Raw genomic sequence first — 22,021 nt, 5'->3', positions numbered from 1 at the left:
TTTGTGTTCTGATGCTACCTACCCACTGAGGACAGGATACCAAAAACAAAACAAAAAATCCCCTGTGGTAATCATGCATCCAAAACACTTAAGGTAACCTGAAACTTTAAAATCTGAAACATTATTGGAAGCCAATTCCATCAAGCTCAAATGAGCTTATTCACGTGTAATGATGCTTAGCACTGCTGCTGTTCTACTAGTCAGGAGGTCCCTTAAGACAGCGGTCGGCAACCTTCTGGCTGCCGCAGCCTGCTGCTTCTAAATAAGGGGAGATGGTGGTCCGGGACCCCACGCATGCGCGGCAGCTCCAGGGGCAGCCCCAGCAGCAGCCCCAGCAGCAGCCCCAGCCCCGGGGGGGGGGGAAGCTAGTCCTCTTCTTCGTTTTCACTTGGCAAGCAGGCAGGCGCAGCTCCGCCCCAGCGTCGAGCAAAGCCTTTCCCCTCCGGTCAGACTGCTGCAAGATCAACACCAGTATCATGCCATCCCACAGCGTGGATGACTTACCTGGGGCTGCCCAGCTCCTTCTCGGGCCCCGATGCGCATGTCCCACAGCTGCATATAAAGCAGGATGAGGCAAAGCGACACGCCCTTTCTCTTCCCGCAGAGCCTTCGGAGCTGGTGTGGATGGCAGCTGCTGCACCAGTCCAGAAAGGAAGGAGAAATCCGAGGAGCTGAAGAGTACCAAAAGTCCCACTGCTGCCTGCACCACCACCGACAGCGCATGTTTGTGGTTGGTTCCGCTGAAGGCCCGGTGGCCGGAGGAGCCTTCGAATCCTGGCCTGCTAAGGGGGCTACGCCACTGCCGCTGCCCTGGATCTGGGCGAGGCGGAGCTGGTTGAGCCCGGCCTGGGTGTGGGAGGCGAGCGCGACGGCCTGCTGTGTGGCGAGACAGGCAGTGGAGGCGGCCTCAAGCCTGGTGGCAGCGGGTGAGGAGGAGGTCTGGGTAGCTAGCAGGACTTTTAAGGACCCGGACGGGACACAGGACAGTTCACCCAAAGGCAGGAGGGTTCTGCGGAAGTTGGGATGGATGGTCAGCTTAAGCTAGGTTCAAGTGGGTAGCCATGTTGATCTGAAGTTGGTATGTTGTTACACAGAGCTAGGTCATTCATCACTTTTATGTCTAGAAACCTTTTGTTCACTAAGATGCATTGTCATGCTAGCTCTCCAAGGTCAGCCTTCCCTTCCTGGTGCTGACAACATATTGTCTAACAGGAGCTAACAATCCAAAGTTTAGCTACAACTGCCTTGGAGCTAGCGTTCCATACTGCACCCTAGTTCCCAAATGCTATTCCCTACACTTAAACTTTTCAAGCTGTGTATGTTCTATAGCATTTTCAGAATTGCTCTTTTGATGAAGTGGAAAGGGACAGCCTGAAGATGTCAAAGCTCTATCAGTGTTCCTGGGGTTGCCAAACCAAACCTCGTAAACATCAGGAAGGCTGGGGGGAGGGATATGGGAATACATGTGACATCCATAGCACTCCCAGCCCTTCTCAGAGCTACCCTATGTTACTTTTTTGTAAATGTTATAGTAATGCTGGCAATGTTGCTGGGTTTTTCTCACTTTAGTTTTTTCCAACCACTGTTCTGAGTTGTTGTTAGCATTTGAGGCCATAGTGGGAGGCCTAGCAAGCCCTTCTGAAACCCACAGGGTCCTATACGGGGCCAGTGGAGTAATTCAAATGTATTAAACTGAACAGGGAATTTCTCATTGATGTCACTTGATCAGGAATGTAAAACTAACTGTTAACAGTAAAGAAACTACAGGAAAGTTGTTAGTTGAAGATTATGCTCCAAATGTGTCAAAATGTGGTCAAAAGAAGAAAGAAAAGTACTGACACTTTAAATCATGTTGATATACAGTGATATACTTCCCTTTTTATTTATTTAAAGATTGTTTTATTTTTAGAGTAACAAGTTATTTTGATTTGCTAGTCATTAGAATTAAGAGAGGGGATCATTATGCAGCTTTAATTAGGAAGATTTTGCAGATTTCAGTTGCTAGTATTGTTTGGGATGTGATTAGCTGATAACTTGATAATGTCAGTTATTTTTGTGACACAATATGTGTTTTTTTATATGGTTCATGAATATGTATCATAGAAATTAAATTCATAGCTGCAGGGAGTGTTAGAAATCAGACTAACATCACTGAATACTGGAATTTATTTTACTTCCCTGGGCCCATTATTCATACAATGCACGAAAAGATGTTGGCTTTAATAGCATGGCCCTTGCATAATAAGACTATAGACCATAGAACAGGTTGCATTGCCAAACCACTAAATATATCTATACTGTATCGATTTTTTTTTTTGGGGGGGAGAGATTAAATCAAGACTCATAGTGCCTAAAATAGTACTGGGTTGTTTCTCTGCCCAACTGGGAGAGCCTCTAAGCTGGGAAATTGCTTCTAGGATGGAGACCAGGATGAAATCATGAGGGTGGGAAATCCCCAAGGTTGAGTCAGAATGAGTGTCCCACTTGGAAGGCTGGGCCAACTGTAATGTCAAAGTCTGGTTCTCAAGCTCAGTCAAACAGAGCAGCCAAAGGACTGTGGCAAATACTTAGGCTAAAGAGTGGTCATTTTTTTCAAGGCTTTCTTAGCCACAGTAGACACTATTCCAAGCCTCCTGCCCTTCTGTGAAATAGCGATTGGAGAGGGCCCATTGTTCAGTGAGACCACATATGTGATTGGTTCCAATTATGGCGCAGAGTGGTAAGGCAGCAGACATGCAGTCTGAAGCTCTGCCCATGAAGCTGGGAGTTCAATCCCAGCAGCCGGCTCAAGGTTGCCTCAGCCTTCCATCTTTCCGAGGTCGGTAAAATGAGTACCCAGCTTGCTGGGGGGTAAACGGTAATGACTGGGGAAGGCACTGGCAAACCACCCCTAGAGGGCATCACCCCAAGGGTCAGACATGACCCGGTGCTTGCACAGGGGATACCTTTACCTTTTTAACCTTATGAATAGAGCAAGTTGGTGGAAGAGCTCTTTGCAGCTCCTCATTGGGCTGCCAATTCTGGGTTTAGAAATACCTGGAGATTTGAAGGTGGAGCCTGAGAGAGTGAACTTTAGGAAGGGGAGATAATTCAGTAGAGAGTAATGCCATATAATCTACTTCCCAAATCAGTCTTTTCTCTGCAAACATACCTCCATTCCTACCTTATGATAAGCCAATAGACTGTAGTGCTACTCTAGGTTTGCCAGATCCCCCCTGGCAACCTGTGGGAGGCAGAGGGGGGACTTAGTAGGTGAGGGGGTTGATGGCAACTCACCCCACTAGTGACATGCATCCTGTGTGCATGGGGGCAATGTACGTGCATCAGGATGTAGCTGACCCCACATTTGGTCACCATGTTTCCTCCTCTGACCAGCTGAGCAGTGGCAGGAAGTGCCAGCTGGGGGCAGGGGATGCTCTGTCCCGACAGGAGGCATGGCAACCCTGGTCTTAATACCAGAAGGACTGTAGGAATGTGGCCTGTGTCATATCCAGGCCCCACGAAACTTTTCTTTCGGTCCGCTTGCTCATGCCACTTTGGGACATGTGTCACAGATTAGCTGCCTAAGGTACAGAAACTGTCTGGCATCTGAAAGAAACAGTCTGGCATCCGGCTGAAACTGCAGTGTCGTTATGCAATGCAGGTCCTCCCACGCACCCATTTGTGTTCCCATTACTCTATCAAATGGTGGTGAGAGCCCAGATAACGGAGATAGGACAATGCTCCTTAGGTATTTATTTGCTCAGTTTCATTTCCTGGAAGCCCTACTGAGACCCCATTTCTTGACATTGTCTTTATGGTACTGTGCAAGCAACGTGTTACAGTGTAAACATGCATGGCAAAGCTAAGTGTAGGAACTGGAAGCCCCTGTGAGGAAACAGAAAAGGATAAGCTTATTTGAAGCAGGCTAGTTGGAGAAGATCAGTTGGCCTAGTGGCTCTTGGTCCACTTGCCAAGGAACAGAGTCCTATTACATGCAGAGACCAGTTCCTTAGCTTCTGTCTGGTAGGGTTGTTCTATACTTCTAGACAGAATTTTTCATCATCTTGATTGTTTCCCTTGTTTGGCTGCCTGCTTTTGCATACGGTGGATGAGTAGGGAACAAAAATTCATTGCTGTGTAATTCGTACTGGGGATGGTTTTTGGCAACCAGTTCTGCCTAGCAGATGTTTCTTCCTGTTTTTCCCCAAAAGACACCCCCCTCATGTTCTCTTGTTTTTTTGATTCACTTTTAATATTCCTTTGTAGCATTTCTAACTTGGTCTTTTGCAGAAGAACAATGATTGTTGAAAATACTCATTAGGTATTCAGTTGTTCAGTCTCATTTCCTGGCTGCTTTCACTTTGTTTTTCAGTGCAATGGGCATTCTTTTATCTTTGGCCTCTCCCAACAAAGACTTGGTTCTAATTCTAATTTATCTGCCCATGTACCTTTTCTTTTTTTTAGGACAGTATTGCTGGCAGCTTGGAATCTTTACATGTTTCATTGCTGCTGTGACTTCAAAGCGGACTCATTTTCAGTCCAAAATGGGCTTCAAAATATTGACGCTAATATATGATGTGATAGGCAGGATACAATAAGGAAAAATGTGATGCAATGTTAGGAGGTGGGAGCCCCACCCCAAACTCTCATCAGCTTCAGAGGGGTCTGTGAAATAAGGGTGCGGCCAAGCTCAGAAATGTCCCAGCAGCAACAGCAACCTTTGGGCCTGGCAAGCCTGGCCTGTACCTCTTGGAAAAGGCCAGAGGAGGAAGCAAGCGGCAGCGGAGGAATCCAGCAGATCAGCCTCTTAAAGCATCAAGGGAAAGTAGGTCAGGAGAGGGGAGGGCCCAACCAGGAAGGCCATTGTCCCAGACTACCTTCAATCACTGTGGGGAAGGCACTGGGGAGTCCAGGGTTAGCTCACCCCCACCCCCACCCCCCAGACAACCCTTTATTAGGCTGGCCCAGGCAGATCCAAGTAAGAAGGGCCAAGCCATGCCTTCACAGCCAAAGTATTGGCAATAGGCTGGAAAGAGCAAGTTCAGGGCACAGCTGAACCGCCCTCCTATCTAAATTCAGGCCCAACTCTTGGGCCTGGAGGGTTGTGCAGGATAGTGGCCAACAGGAGTCAGGACCTCACAACACCTAAATACACATATACTTCACATCACAGTCAACAATTGCAGACATATATTCTGTGGTGGGGTTGTATGTTAGGCTCAAACTACTGCTAAAAGTTTTGGGGTTTTTATCATTTGGTAAAATGATAAAAATAGTAATTGGTAGGAAAAGATGTGACAGGAATTGTCCCTGGGATGGCAGTAACTGTTTCTCTGCTCTTCTAAGGAACTTGTGGATAGCTGCTGCCTACACAAACAGAAGCCAGTACTGGTATATTATTGGTCCACGGGGGCTAAGATTTGTTTTTGTGGGGGGAGGAGACTGAGGTGAAAATGAAGTACTATAATTAGTTTCTAGGCAACACTCCCACAGATGAGGATCCAGCACTGTTGCTTGACAATAGTGAATTCCTGCTAACTCATGCATACCTCAAGGTTCAGTTACTGTACTGCACCCTACGTGGAATACCTTCAAAGACAACTTGGATACTTCAGGCAGTGGGAAAGTGTTTATTTATTTAGCTGGAAATTTTCTGTGATATCACTCCAGAGGTCCTACCCAAAGCAGCATTAAAAATAAAAACATAATGCATCAGATAATTTATTAAAACTCACAACTGAAATGTAGCAGAACATAAAATATGAAGCAGATTTTAAAAAGGGTTTTAAATATTCTTGGACTAAAATCAAACTATAAAATTATATTTTTAGGCTCGGCTTGTATCTTTATTTACGGTCATCTAGACCAAAATGTTAGATGCAGTACTATACAATAGCAGTTTGTAAAAGGAAAGGCAATACATTAAAAGGTTAAAAATGCATCAACAATAAAACTTCTCCGCCATAAAAGCCAACATTTAGAAGCATTAACTGCCGTTGACTATTTTACAAGGATAAAATGAGCCATAAAAGCAATAAAACTAGCAAAGCTGTTGAAATAAAAAACAAAAGACAAGATTAAGGGACGTATGATAATATCTACTAACCAAAAAAACATAAGAAGTTCTGTGGACCTATTATGGCTATACATAAGTGACCTGATCTTTCCTAATTCTTAAAGCTAGCCACGCAAATTTTGCTACTTTGCTAGTTAACAAATTATCTGTATCTGATAGCAATATTTGCAGGCGATGCTTTCTCAGGTCGTGAGGGCATTCTATAAGCATTCGTACTAATGCACCTGTGCAAATATGATTATACAGCTTACACTCAAATAAGATATGTTCTATGTTCTCGACCCTCATTGTTGGGATATTTAGCTAATATAGCAGAATTTGGCCTTTCCATAGAAGCTTGATACTGAGTGTAGTAAATGAAGACATATATTGCAAAAAAGGTAAACTTATACTTATTCAAGTAGATCCAGTTCACATTCAAATCACTGTCAAAAGAAGAGAAAGAACCTGACCTATAGAGCAGTGGTCCCCAACCTTTCTGAGGTTGGGGACCGGCAGGGTATCGGGGCGCGGCCCGCGGCCTGCGCGGGCCACGCCCACGCATCGGCTGCGCCCGCGGACCGCGCCCACGCATTGGGTCGCGCCCACATGGGTGCGGCCGGCCCTGATTCCCTCTGGCCTCAGCCTTAAGCCTTGTGGAAAAACTCGGTCTTGCAGGTCTTGTGGAACTTAAGTCAGTTCCATCAGAGCCCTGATCTCTCCTGGGAACTTGTTCCACCAGCTAGGAGCTAGGGCCGAAAAGGGCATTATTTCGTTTACAGAATCATCCTGTTCAACATCAAAGCTAACTTGAGCAATAAATTGACCTTTGCAGCATTTATATCTAACAACTTTCATATCACTTGGAAGTAAATCCAACTGAAATCAATGAAGCTTGCTTCTCAGTAACATATGGGTGAAAGTTGTATTAGTAATGATCCTGAGAACAGTTGCTCAGAATAAATGTTCATTTAAATCAGTGGGACATAGTTTTAGGCAGATGTTTTCAGTACATAAATGCCATTCCTATTTAAACCATAAGTATTTTTTACCATTGCTCCCATATTAATGTTTTAGTGAATACATTTAAAAGAACACATTTAAAAGAAAAAGCATTTGCAAATCAATGATCAGGATGACCTAAAAAGTTAGGATGGCTCATCCAGCCTGTAGTGATCAGCTTTCTTTAGTCCTGTATTACCTGAGATGGTAATAAAAGTGGAATAATCGGCATGCTATTTACACCCCAGAGATTTCCCCCTGCCCTGTGGCTTGAGCTGCCATAGAGAAGCTGTTGCTTCCACTGAGTCTTGAATGCTGATACTAAAACTTTAATGAAACAGCATTAGAACACCATGTACAGCCCCTTTGCTACTTGTCTCCTGCTTTTATGCACTTTTCTTAATATCCATAGAAATAATAATGGGTAGTTTTATAGCACAACAGCTAATAGTCTGCCATAGACAGGACACAGCTGAGAGGATAAAACATTAATATGATTCAGGAGAGTTGAAATCCAGCAGAATCAAGTGAGGCCCAGAAATAAAGTGTTTTCTAGTGGTCTAACTCAGGGGTAGTCAACCTGCGGTCCTCCAGATGTCCATGGACTACAATTCCCATGAGCCCCTGCCAGGATTTGCTGGCAGGGGCTCATGGGAATTGTAGTCCATAGACATCTGGAGGACCACACATTGACTACCCCTGAAATGTCCTTCAGATTCACTTGCTGGTTCCAAATCTGTCCTCTTTGTAAAGGCCATATTTCTGTCTTTTTGGTAGTATTTGCTACTGTTCACTGCTACTGTCCTCCTTACTGTTTCTTCCTTGGTCACACTTTCCCATGTTCCATGATCCTTATCAATCAGAGACAACATCTAGGGTGTGATGTGGATGCAACACTAATGAGATTTGGCTATTTGCTGATTCCTCCGAAGGTGATGAAGCCCATTATAAGTCAGGCAGAGGCAGTGTTTCCTATGAAGGTCACATAGGCAGTCCTTTGGGTGTCAGCTCCAGTTTGGAAAATGCTTGGCGTATTGGAGGCACTGCCTGGGGATGGTGGAATCTGAGGTGGGGAGAAAGCTCAGCAGGGATGCAATGCTGTTGAGGCCTTCATCTGAAGCTGCCATAACCTCCAAGGGCCACCTAGAGGTTGGTAACCATAGCTATCCAAGCCAGTCCAAGATCAGAAAGCTCTGATACACCAGTGCCTGAAAAGCAGCTCCTTGATTCCTCTAAAGATCCCTTTCCTAAGGTCTCTTTAACTAGCTGTGCCACTTGTGAGCTTGAGTGGAGAAAGTCTCTAGAGCTGGCCAAGAGACAATGCTTAACCCTTTCCTCACTCCTCCTCCTCAGGCAGCCAGCTGGGTGACTTGGGGCCAGTCAGTTCTCTCAGAGCTCTCTCAGCCTTACCTACCTCACAAGGGGCCTGTTGTGGGGAGCGGAAGGGAAAGGTAATTGTAAGCCGTTTTGAGGCTCCATAGGATGAGAACAGAAGGGTATTAAAACCTTCTATTCATCAGATTTTACACCTGGATATTGGGACTGAGGACACAATGCTTCCTTCTAAAACTAGTGGGAATTGAAAGAGTTTAATTTTGGGTAGAGTCCTCAGTGTTTGAGGTTGGATTGAACTAGTGGGGATAAAAAGACAACCATGTTTTATTTAGAAATGTTTTAAAAATCAAAGTATAGGCAGGAACACAGGGAAATGTGATACATTTTTACAGATCCTTTTTTTTTTAAATTATTGCCAAAGGTAAGCAAAATTCAGTCTGATAAAGAATAGTAAAGGAGTTTTCAGTTTTCCTCATGCCCTTGATGAAGTTACATGTGTTGCAGAAATGTAGTTCAATTTCCTTTCTGTCATTTAAAAAAGGGGCTTTTATCCTACCACTTTGGTCAGCTAAGCCCAGAGCCACCTACACTAGAAGTCTTTTGCACCTCAGGAAGGCTTAATGCTTAGCTGAGTGAAGTGAAAAGACGCAAGTCTAACATTTTTTACTTAGCACCATTCTCCTTTTCCTGTTGGTCTTGTGGAGCTGGACTTACAAACCTCTCGATCAGATTTATACCCTGATTTTCATCTCCCTGCCATGTACATGCCACAGAGCAACCATTTGCGTGTAGCATTCAAGAGGGTAGTGCTGAGTGCACAGAACTCTGCTGTGAAGCACAGAGGGAATGGCTTGTAATGCTGGGAGAACATCATAAGCAAAGGAAGACTTATCTGTTTCATTAAGAACTACAGTGAACACATTCTTTCCCGGTACTCACGGGGAATGTGGATTGCTGGCTAATCAAACATACTGAATATGCAAGTTCACTGCTCGCTCTTCCCTCCTCCCCATGCAGAAGAACCCGTAGCAACCCCACTGGCAATGTGGTGGTGACAGCCCTGAACCCTGGCTTCCCTTCAAACCACGGAGTCATCCCATGTGGCAGACAGAGTGCTGCCTGGGACCCCCCTGGCAGAGCTGGCTCCCAACAGTTTGAGGCAAGCTCCTTTCTTATGAGAAAAACTGAAGAGTCTAGGACTTTTTAGTTTAGAAGAATGATGGCTAAGGGTGAACACGGTAGACGTTTATAGAATCATATATGGGATGACATCTAATGAAGCTGATGGGCAATAGAGGCAGGACAGAGAAAAGATACAAACCTCTTTACTCAATGAGTCATTAAATTGTGGCATTCATTACCAGTGGGGTTAGGAGTGGCTACAAGCACGGATGACTTTCAAAGAAGATTACACAGATTCGTGAAGGATCCATCCACAAATGGCTGGCTACTAGCTATGGTGACTTTCCATTTTCAGAGGTAGTAAACACAATGCTTGGAGGTAATGTGAGGCAAAGGTGTTGGCTCTGTGCCCTACTGTTATCCCTGCTGGGCAACTGGTTGACTAATGTGGGAAATGGACACTGGTCTGAGCCAGCAGGACTCTTCTTGCGTTCCATATAACTGCTTTTAGAGGGATTCTCTTACGCTTAGAGTCATCTTACTTTTGGATAAAACAGGGAGTGACTACTGACAAAAAAGTGGTGTACCTGTTGCTGAATCATAGTACTACAAAACTGATATAAAACTCTCATATTACTGGAAAACACAGTAAAATAACATGATGATACTGAAGAGAATTTCTTGTAATGTGCTTGGTTTGTAGCTGAAATTATTCTTACCTTTATCTTTCACATATACAAATTTATATGCCAGAGATATGTTTAAAGAAAAATAAACTGATGTCCATTTCTAAAGTGCTTTCTCTCCCCCCTCCCCTTTCAGTTTGTTCTCAGTTTTCAAGAGGAGTTTTTGCTATTTTTGGATTTTACGACAAGAAGTCTGTAAATACTATTACTTCGTTTTGTGGAACCCTTCATGTCTCCTTCATCACACCCAGTTTCCCAACAGATGGGACACACCCATTCGTCATCCAAATGAGGCCCGACCTCAAGGGAGCCCTTCTGAGTTTGATTGAATATTACCAATGGAACAAATTTGCATATCTCTACGACAGCGACCGGGGTAAGGTGTTCTTCGTGACATTTGTTTTAATTGTGCGGCACCCAAACCGAAATGTTAAAGCAGCGTTTCTATGTCAACATAATGCAGCATGACATTTTCATAACCTTTATTTAGAACAAAAATATGGCTGCAATCTTAGGTCTACTCTTTTGGGGTCTAAGCCTCTTTTTAAAAAGGGGACCTACTTCTAGCAGAGCTGCCTAGGACTGCTGCCTAAATGTTGCACACAACACTGTTCCCCACCCCAAACCTCACTTTGCAGAAGGAGATGATACAAAGTGGAAAGCAGTGGTGGGGAGGTAGGCCTTGAAAAGGTTACACCTCTTCTGAAATGGGCCAGCACACAACTGGCAATGCTATCCCAAGCAGGGCTGTGCTTAAAAGGGTGTAACTCTGCTTAGATTTGAACTGTATGTGGCATGTATTCTGAGCCACACTCCTAAAAAATAGAATTCTTTTTCTTTTTTAAGGCAGCTATTCTTGGGCTTCTGTACCAGTTATGACATTTTGCCCAGTTTCCAGCAAAGTTCCATATGTGAAAGCACATGGTATTCTTTATGTGCCTTTTACAAGCATAGCTTTCTGCATGCTGTCTGTTGTTAATTTTTTGTTATTTTTATTATGCCCTATTTCCTTGCTTTATCCTGCTTAATTAATTTTACTGTTTGTTCATACTATGATTTTACGGCATTTTAAATTTTTGTTGAGTTTTTTCAAAGGCTGCCTTGGAAAAATATTTTGGAAAGATATAAATGAGAAATAGCATTTAAAAAGAAGCTGGGTAAAGACCCCCCACACACACACACACAGACACACAATAAAAAAAGTAGTGCCGTTGCAGTTAGCCCTGACCATTTCCACATTGGAGGCTTAGTGCTGGGCTCCGAGCTGGAGTCTGAATCAGGGCAGGTTGCCCTGCCTCTTCCTGCTCCTGCACGGGGAGCATTTGTCTTGGTGTTCCTTGTCTGCCCTGGATTTGTGCTCCTGCACAGGAGCCGGGGCAGTGAAATTCCCAGTGCAAAAACAGTTGAAGGAAGGGAGGAGGATAGGGAATAGCAGCTCTGGAAATGTGTGAGATGAACTTTGTCTCCCCCCTTAGCTGCAGCACGGCTTCTCCCCAGAGTCTGGCTGGTTTGAAGCCAGTGGGAACATTTAACCAGGGCTGTTGAGCTGGAGTCTATGGAGGTGGGAGTGTCAAGGAGCCTCCTCACTGACCCACATGGTCACAGCCACTGGCTCAGCTGACTTGCTTAAACTTTCCCACCAGTGTCTAACCAACCACAGGGATCATCACTGAGATAGAAGGCAAGGAGCATTGTGCACTCTCACTCACCCATCTTCAGCACTGTGTCTCCCTGCAGTCTAGTTGGTTAGAAAAGTTTAAAGGGGGCAGTTGAGCTGGAAGCTATGTCAGAGTGCAGGTGAGCAAGGAGGCTTCTAACATACACACTTCCATTAAAAAAAATCCCCCCACCCAGAAAAAGAAAGAACAAGGATAAAGACTTACATAATTCAATAAAGTTAAAAGAAAAAAGATATACATGTGCTGGAGGGAGGGAGGGAGGTAAGAGGAATTTTTTGCTTCCATTCACCAGTGAGAAAGGGAAGGAAAATTTAAATCAGGCAGCATAGATAGTGGCCATGGAGGCAGCGATGCGAAGGAGCATTGCCTCTGCCTTGCATGCTGCTAGATATACCAGCCCCAGGTAGGATCTGGGAATACCCTGGAATTATAGCTCATCTCCAGGCAGCAGAGATCAGTCCGTCTTGAGAAAATGGCTGCTTCGGAGAGTGGACTCCATCTGGTTCACCAGATTAGAAGCCTTCACTTCTAACCAGTACACTTCTACTCCACTGAGGTCCCTGAGAGCCAGCTTGGTGTTGTGGTTAGAAGTGCTGGCTTCTAATCTGGTGAACCGGGTTTGATTCCTCGCTCCCCACATATAGCCAGCTGGGTGACCTTGAGCTCCCCATAGCACTGATTTAGCTGTTCTGACTGAGCAGTAATGTCAGGGCTGTCTTAGCCTCACCTACCTCACAGAGGAGAGGAAAGAGAAGGCAATTGCCAGCCGTTTTAAGACTCCTTCGGGTAGAGAAAAGTGGCTTATAAGAACCAACTCTTCTTCTTCTTCCTTCCCCTCCAAATCCCACCCAGTTGCCTCCAGATATTTCCCAATCCAGACCTGTAGACTCACATGCCTCCATAGCCACAATATGAAATATTTTATTGAGTGTCCCCAGTTGTTTTGTTAAAATTCATTGGCTCGACTACTGGGATTTTTTTCATTCCAGTAACATCATAAGGAATTAGGGCCTCTTCCATGCCTGTGCCAGCTGTGAAAACATAGTATAAGAACAAATCCTGGAATACCAATCAGCAAGTAATTTGGTGAAGTCAGCCCTGAAGGGCTGTTGTTACACTGATGAAGCAGCTAAGATATACCTGTGTGCTCACTAGAGGCATCAAGTGGTCACTGGGAAGGTTGCAGTGGAAAAACCCTGAGCACATGTCATGGAGATTCCTTTGTTTAAGGTGGACTTTCACCCACTTCCTCTCTCTTCAGGAAGAGAAGCTTCATGTGCTTTGCTGAAGCAAGTAAGCTTTCCATCTGCTGGTGTGTGGGATGAAATCTGCCTGCAGCCTAGTCAAAGAGGCATGCAACGTACTGCTTTTGTAACTTCTGCATTCTGCTTCAGTAAGGAGACTGAAGCAGATGAATATGATATATTTTCATGTAAATAATCTTTCCCAGTAAAAATTCCTCTATTTTAAACATTAAAGCACCGTGAGTCTGACTCTGTGCCTCATTTACAAAGGTAATTAATAACTGGATACTTTCAAAATATTCTATGACTCTGCTGCTTTATTTCTCTGGAGGAACTCAGGACCAACCAAAGTCCAAAAATCCCAACAATGAAGATTGCTCTGGCTTCTGAAGGCAAATAGATGGGCTTCATACACCTGAAGTATGAAGTGCAACAAACAAAGAAAACAAATGAAATCAAATGAAGTTATGGAAAGCCAGGTTCCTTAAAGTGTATGAAAACTTAGCAACCCCCCCCCCCAAAAAAAAAAACCTGTTTCTCTTCAGAAGCAAAGGTGGATTAAAGAGCATGTAAAGATGCTGGACATCTTTTCCGTGTGATTCTATTTACTCTGGCAGATGCTGGAGAAGCACTATTAGGACAGGGGCCTCCAAAATGTAGCTCAAGAGCTACTGACAGATTCCTGGCTGCTGTAGAGTAGTTAGTGTATCCTTCAGAAAACCCAGGAAAGGATCACAAAAATATCTACTCTTGGCTGTTTTTGAAACAATTTTATTTTATAGGGTTTTTCTTTGTGCTGGTTAACTGATTCATTCCTTGTTCTCTTTCTTTTCTTTTCTTTTTTTGTAATTTTATTATTTATTATTATATAAAGCATTTTCAGAAAAGTAAAAGAGGAAAAAAGCGACCAGCTGATATGGTTTGCCATCCTCTTTTAACATACATATTCAGTTCCCATCACATATTAATCCTAATCTAGAAGTTTTTACCATCTTTCTTAATGAAATGATTGTTAATACATATGAGAGTATAATCTGTTATGAGAATATATTCTATTATTATCTTAAATGATATAAAGTCGGTCCCCTTCATATATTGGCCCTGACCTAAGAGTTACTGCTGCTGTCTTGTTAATACATATAAAGTATAGTTTGCCATCCTCTTTTAGCATACATATTAGCATACATATTCAGTTCCCATCACATATTGATCCTGATCTAGAAGCTATTACCATCTTTCTTAGCAGAGTAATTGTTGATACATATGAGAGTATAATCTATTATAAGAATATATTCTATTATTGTCTTTGATAATATAAAGTCAGTTCCCTTGTTCTCTTTCTGTGACTTTGTTCTGTGTCTGTGAGAGAGCAAAACTTGAAACATGTGGAGGGAATAAGTAGTTCAGGATATTTGGCAAAGTATCAATTAAAGGGGAGGGAGAAGGGAGAAGAATGATCAATCCTCTGAGTAGCAAAGAAAATCCTGCTTCTTTTGGGGTCAGGCTCACAGTTATGTTTGTTAAAAAGCTGTGTCTGGATGCCTCTTTCCTGCAACACAATGGCCCATCACTGATGGCCACCTCATGATCTAGGGCCACTGGACACTCTCAAAGGAGTTGGGGTTGCTAATTGTGGACTGGGAAATTCCTGGAAATTTGGGAATACAGCCTGAGAGGGTGGTATGTTATGCCATAGAGTTGGCTGCCATTTCCCCACTGGAGCTGTGGTTTCCTGCCTTTGTTCCTGCATCCAGTGAGAGAAAAATATTTTAATTGCCATCAGCAAGGGTGCTAAGTCACTTTTCGGTTTCCCTCCAAAGTGATGTCAGTCTGCTCTAAGATTTAACAGAGTTACCACAGAGCCTCTAGTAATTCCTAGAAAAGCATGTAATCACTTCTGGTTTTTCCCTGGAAGTAAAATCACACAGCCTCCTGAGAATGTCTGCCACATCCTTGCCCCCTTGGTCTTCCACTGGGGGGGGGGCAGGCTGTGGGCAGGTTGCCTGGCAATCTTACACTGAATACACCCTGCAAAGCAGCCAGAGGAAATGATCACTGTAGCCTAGAGATAAATTGTAATTCTGGGAGGACTCCAGACCCCTTCTGGAGTTTGGCACCTGTACAAAGCCAAATAATGACACTGATAAGCTAGGAGGAGATCAACCACAAGGCAATTCCAGTGGGACAGAATACACCACCAGCTTCCCAAGATGCAACCTGAGTCTACAGTACACAATAAAGTCTGGAAATTCAAGGGTCAGGCAAGGAGAGTCAGAGGTACCAATATAGCCACAATCCTGGTCCCAGCTGAAGTGCACGTCAGCTGTGTTCAACCTGTCCTCCTGTCAACTAAGGTGTAACAAAGTTTCAGAACCTTGTGAGACCTGATGGGATGGAGATAAATGGGCTATGTGACTCAAAAACCCTAAGTCAATAGGAACTTCCTGATTCACTCCCAATAAGCCAGGGAAGTAGGATAACGGTGAGCAGGAGCTAAGAGAAGACTGAAGGAGCTGTAACCTCTTCCTTACTGACACCAAGACCTAAAACATGAGATGGCAAAGTGAGGCCCCACCCACCATCACAAATTTCTTGTTTATCATTTCCTGGCTGATTTTATTGCTACCTAACTAGTTGCTGAATTATTCCTTGTAGAAATAAATTAAATATCTGTAGCAACTTAAGGAATAGGAACATTCAAATGGATAATTTTGTGGGCAGATGGAAACTTTGAATATGTTTTTTAATACATAATATGATAATAGTTTTAGTAGCTTTAATTCCAAATTAATAAATAAAGGTATCCATCTCAGGTTGCATCTCTATTGTCTGTTTCTATTTAACCAGGTTTATCAACATTACAAGCTGTGCTGGATACTGCTGCTGAAAAGAAGTGGCAAGTCACTGCTATCAATGTGGGGAACATTAACAATGACAAAAAGGATGAAACATACCGCTCCTTGTTTCAAGATCTGGAAGTCAAAAAGGAACGGCGAGTCATTCTTGACTGTGAACGAGACAAAGTCAACGACATTGTAGACCAGGTTTGCTAGCCTCTATTTTTCATTGTCTAGCAATGTAAGCGTATGTGTGAAAGAAGACCTCATGTCCTGCTGATTTAGCAGCAGGTGTTTGGACTAGCATTGACAATCCATTATGTTATCTTTTGCATACTTTGGCAATAATGAGAATATTCTAGTATTACAGGCAAGTGAGAGAAAAACATCTAGTTGATCAAAGGAAATCCTAATTTCTATTTGTTGCACATGGAAATGACCACAGCTTAGAGATAAAGAGATACTTGTTAAAATGCTTGACACTTTAGAAGTGGTTTGAGAAAGTATGCCACCTTCCCCCCACCATAGGGGGGAGGCAAGTAATAAATCTAAATAATAATAACAACAACAATGACAATAACAATAATAAATTCAGAAAATTTACCTAATGCTTATCAAGCAAGAAAAACTTTGATGGAGTGATTTTTGCTGTCTTCATTAGGCGAATTGTTCTAAAGCATTAGAACAGCCACTCGAAACACATGATTTTGAACAGCTTTTGTTTGCATGTGGAGAGAGATGTCAGTGCCTAAAAAATGCCAGGGGCCTGATCAGGTCCCATTCTTTATATATAAACTATCATGTCTCAAAGCCAGTTCTTTTGAGCAACTCTTAGGTAGAGCAAAAGTGTGCTCCGGGAGGTACCCAGCTATACCTTTGTGTCACCTTCTGCTGTTTCTTTTCACCTCTCTCTGAGATGTTTTTTTACTGCATAATATAAATCCTTTTGTACTATAACAACTCAAGCCTGCTGCATGTAGTACAAGCAAAACTGACAGTAGGTAATAGGTTTAAATACCTGTCTCACTTTCCTGTTGAAATCAGTGGGATTTTAAAATGCTTAACTATGGCTTTCTAATGAAGTAGGTTTCTATACCCTGCTTTTCTGAGCTTTAAGGAGTCTCTAAGTTGCTTACAATCATCTTTCTTTCTCTTCCCACAACACTCCCCTTTTGAGGTAGACTTGTCCTTGGTCTCCAAAGAAGACCAGAGTCATGATGAGGAGGCAGGCGATGGCCAACCACCTCTAAATGCCTCTTGCCTTTCTCTGTCTTAAGGACTCTCCAAGCACAATGACCAATCCCTCCCCTTCCCCACAACAGAATATGGGGAGGTAGGTGGAATTCACACATTCCCATTCCCAAAAGCTCAGAATAAGAAAGAAAAAAATCTCCAAATCTGTAGGTAAAACTGACAATGTTAACTGCAATTTTAACATTCAAAACCTCTTCCCCCAAATAAATAATATATCAATAATAAATAATAAATAATAATAATAAATAACAGCTCAGAGATCCACAGCACTTTACAGAAATCCAGACACGAAAGGCCTCAGCAACAGTGTCATGGTTGGCTAGCAAACTCCAAAATGGCAACTGAGATATCAATGTTCATTTTTCCCCTTAAAGCTACAGCTTCTGTTTCTATTATTTGGGGGAGTTTTTAAGATACTAGTTGCTCGCTGTGGAATTAGCTATATGATATCCTTGACCGTATTTCCTGCATTTATGCAGATAGTTGAGAGGACTGAAATACTGTTGAACAAAGTTGGAGAGTATTATATTTGGTACTTCAGCTGATGAAGATCTGTAAAGGACACTAATGTGTACTTCTGATCATCAGAGAAGATTTAAGTGCTGAAACCCTTATTGAAACACAGAAGTCCTGGATTGCTCTTGATCAGTGATACATTCAATGCTTTGCATGATCTACACTATGTAGTTTAATTGAAGCACTTACAGTACAGGCCATTCAGGTCTGTTAACATTACTTTTCAAAAAACCAAGAACATAAGGCTTAGTTTCTTCCATAAGAGTATACTTTCTTGAAGAGGTTAGCAGTGGGCTCTTCCTCTAACATATGAATGATGCCAGAAGGCTTTGTATGGGTCTTTGTATGGGTAATTAGTAAATTATGTAGTGCAAGGAAGTGTGTCAGGAAGTGCATTTACCCACCCTGGCCGGAATGCAGCTTAACATTGCGCTCCTGGCCAGGAATTTGAGGGTGATCCATGATGCCTCACTTTCTATGGAGGCACAGGTCATGAGGGTAGCCCACCAGGTATTCAACCTTCTATGCCAGGCAAGGCTGCTAGCATCCTACCTGTCCTCAGAACAGCTGGCCATGGTGATCCAAGTGATGGCCACCTCCAGAATTGACTTCTGTAATTCATTTTACACTGGCCTGCCCTTGTCTCTGACCCAGAAATTGCAGTTGGTACAGAATGCAGTGGCTAGGGTCCTCACAGGAACATCTTGGAGGGCCCATATCTAGCCTGTGCTGAGGCAGCTGCATTGGTAGCCAGTTGCAGCCTGAATTAGGTTCAAGGTTTTGGTTCTGACCTTTAAGACCTTGCACGGTCTTGGAACCACATATCTGAGGGACTGCCTGTTGCCTTATGCCCCCCCATAGCTTTATTCTCTGTTGGTACTCACTTGTGGGTGATACCCAGCCCCCAGGAAGTTCACCTGGCCTCAACCAGGGCCAGGGCCTTTTCAGTCCTGGCCCCAACCTGGTGGAACAAGCTCCTGGAAGAGCTGAGGGCCTTGTAGGAACTCTCTGTGTTTTGCAAGGCCTGCAAGGCAGAGCTCTTCCGCCAGGTCTTTGGTTGAGACCAGAGCATCGGAGATCAGATGAGCCAGGTTAGATTATCACTGGACTGGACTATTGCCTGGTACTGGACTACCAGCACCCATGGCTTCCCCCCAGGATGCACAGAGGAGGAGTTAGTTGATCTGGGGGTGGGAGGATAGGTTTTTTGCTGCTGAGATATATTTTAATGGGGTTAATAATCATATTATGTTTTTATGTGGGGTTTTATTACCTGTAACCTGCCACGAGACATCATTGCTGATAGCAGCAGGTAATAAATCTAATAAGAAGTACACAAAACTCAAGACACCAGGCTTAGGAAAGGACATCAGTCCATAAGATCAGAGAAGTGGATTGAAAGACATTTTTGAATTGAGAAACATATGCTAAATAACTCATGGCTGAGTGGTGTCACTAAGAAATACATATGGACTTCACAAATTAAAATCCACATTTTATGTGCAATGATTTCATTCACTGCTTAGTTAGTTAGCACTTTTAGATCTTTTACAGTCCAGTGAATGATTAACCATACATTTTAAGTGTATGCTTTCCCAGTCAAGTGCATTATATTTCTCTGTTACAGGTTATTACAATTGGTAAACATGTAAAAGGATACCACTACATCATTGCAAATCTGGTAAGTGTTTAATGCCAACACCTGTACCCTATGGTGTGGGTTCCAATTTATCTGCATTTGCAGAGCCCTGAGGATCAGGCTACAATAAGTAGGTAAAAGGGTGACTTTCGGGAATGAAGAACCTTGACTAGAATCATGGTAGCCATCTTGCAGATATTTAAGTAAGGATGACACGGAGGCAGCAGCCAACCTGATAGTGGTATACTTAAGGCAATAGTGGTGGAAAAAAAGGAGCCCATAAAGAGCTGTTTTTATACCCTGCTCTTGAAGGATTCTCAAAGCTACTTACATTCACCTTCCCTTCCTCTCCACAACAGACACCCAGCTGGCTACATGTGGAGGACAATGGGGAATCAAACCCAGTTCTCCAGCTTAGAGACCACCACTCTTAACCACTACACCAACCTGGCTGTCTCATGGCATTTCTCCAGAAACAAGATGCTTAAATTTCTGGTGGGATATCTTTACAGAATTTCAAGCCTGTTATGGCTACTTCAGCCTATTTAATATAGGCCACAAGATTCAGGCCGGGTGAGAGAAGGAAGAAAAAATATGACTTTCCTTGGAACTATATTGACAGCTTTCTTCAAGTTAACATACCAGTTTATACTCTCACTTTTGCCCATTCTTTCCTCCATTCCTCTTTCACATCCCTATGGGGTTACTGTCTTGAAGTCCAGAATACACAGAGGAAGATCATGACAAACCACTTCTGAATGACTCTTGTCTTGAAAACCCCTTGGTGTCTCCACAAGAGCTGTGACTTGACACCACTTTCCACCGCCAGAATTGCATTTTACATGACTTTCCACCTTCCTACCTTGGTCATCTCCCGTTTGTAATTTCCAGTGTTCATCCCCTTTCTAATTTGTTCCATTCCTTTTGCATTCAACAAACCTCTGTTTTATGCACATGACTAGGAATGGGCATGTACTATTTCACAAACTAAAGTTCATGATGAATTTTGGCTAGTTTGTAGTTCACAAAGTAATTCATTATAGGTCAAACAACACAAGCTTCCCACAAACTTTTAAGCAGTTTGTGGAGGTTCGTGCTGGTTCGTGAATGGATACGTTTCCAAACACAATGTCTCTGCTGAAGCAAAATGTTTGCTGAACTACAAAGCAATAGAATACTCCAGTCTTGGAAATATTGTCAGTTTCAGACTAGTCATGTCAGTTTTCCTTTCTTGCACAAAGATTTCAAAATCCCAAAGCTTGGATTTATGACTTTGTGCTTTGAGATCAGTCATTTTAAGCTTGCAATGCCAGTGAAAATGAGTTCTGCTCGGCACTCTATACATTGCACTTGTTTTGCTGGGCTTGCAGAAATGCTCCCCCTCCCTTCAGTTTCTTCTTCAGAGATTCTCTGGAACTTTGATTCTAATCTGTTGGGTTTCAATTGCCCTTGCTTTTTTGCTGTTTTCCCGTCTCCATTGGAAACAATAGATGATGGGGCACCTACTTTGGGGGGCTGTGATTACCCTATAAACCCAAGCCTCACCAGACTTGAGGTTGGTTACCTGGGGATCCACTATGAGTTTTATATCTCTAGCTTGAATGGGATCCATGCTATGCACTTTTGAACCTCCTGAACCTGTGCCTGTCATTTCACCAGAAGCACTCTCCTGGCGACACCTTCTTGGGGGACTGTACTTGATATAATTAGTCATTTAATTTGAATAAGAACATTTATGAGCCCAGTGGCTGTCTTTGGATTAGCTGCAAGACTTATTTTTTAGTGTCATGTATTCAGTGGTTGATTGTATATCCATGGTGGAAATTCATTTACTGCTAGCATCCATTGCATCAAGACCAGCTCTTGCTTAGGGTTTCCAGTATCCAGGTGGGTCCTGAAGTTTTTAACCAGACTACAGTTAACAGTATCCCTTTAGGGAACAGCAAATTTAGATGGTGGCCTCTATAATATTGTATCCTCTTTAAGCTCTTTCTGTTCCCCAAGACCCACTGTTTGGGCTCCACCTAGGGTTAAAAACCTCCTGGCGTGGTCCAGAGATCTCCTGGAATTAGGAGAAAAGCAGAGAAGAATAGAGATGGAGGAGAAAGCTGCATTGCTCACTTTCAGCTAAAAAAAATCCTTGTTTTATATTTTATGATCAAAATTGTTTATTGGCTAGCGAGTGCTCTTGTCTTAAGTGACAGAAAGAACACTGACAAATGTTCTCCATGCACAGGGATTTACAGATGGAGATCTTTCAAAAATACAGTTTGGAGGAGCCAATGTATCAGGATTTCAGATAGTGGACTATGATGATCCTCTGGTAACCAAATTTATACAACGCTGGTCAACTCTGGAAGAAAAAGAATATCCGGGAGCACACACAAGTACAATCAAGGTACCCTTTGTTGAATTTACATTACAAAAAGAGAAAGTGGGGAAATTGATATAGCAAAACCAGCCAAAGTATGCTGGAAAGGGCTCTGACTGCTCCCCTTGCCTTTTACTGACAGAATCTAGTCTGGAATACTATGTAAGTATTGCTTAAAGCTACAGGCACTCCATTTAGAATTTTGGGGTTTTTAACTGTCTCAATATTTTATTTTTTTTAGATTTCATATTTTTCTGCAAACCTAGGGTATTTTTCAGGTTTGTATAAAGATATTTTAC

General features: G+C 43.0%; 1 protein-coding gene across 4 annotated transcripts in view; it reads left to right on the top strand.

Annotated features, from left to right (window-relative positions):
• Positions 1-22,021, top strand: part of GRIA2 (glutamate ionotropic receptor AMPA type subunit 2) — an 81,016-nt gene that overhangs the window by 28,989 nt on the left and 30,006 nt on the right. For all 4 annotated transcript variants that reach the window (XR_013224730.1, XM_077300019.1, XM_077300018.1 and 1 more), the window contains exons 3-6: positions 10,319-10,558; positions 15,953-16,149; positions 19,340-19,393; positions 21,588-21,749. Coding sequence is in view for 3 of the 4 variants with exons in the window: in XM_077300019.1 (XP_077156134.1) it covers positions 10,319-10,558; positions 15,953-16,149; positions 19,340-19,393; positions 21,588-21,749 (653 nt within the window). In the remaining variant the exon portion in view is untranslated. The remainder of the gene's footprint in view (positions 1-10,318; positions 10,559-15,952; positions 16,150-19,339; positions 19,394-21,587; positions 21,750-22,021) is intronic.

Source organism: Paroedura picta, chromosome 10 (assembly GCF_049243985.1).
Source record: "Paroedura picta isolate Pp20150507F chromosome 10, Ppicta_v3.0, whole genome shotgun sequence".
Taxonomy (NCBI): Eukaryota; Metazoa; Chordata; class Lepidosauria; order Squamata; family Gekkonidae; genus Paroedura; species Paroedura picta.
Note: the sequence above shows the minus strand (reverse complement) of the source record. Positions and strands in the feature narration are given on the sequence as shown.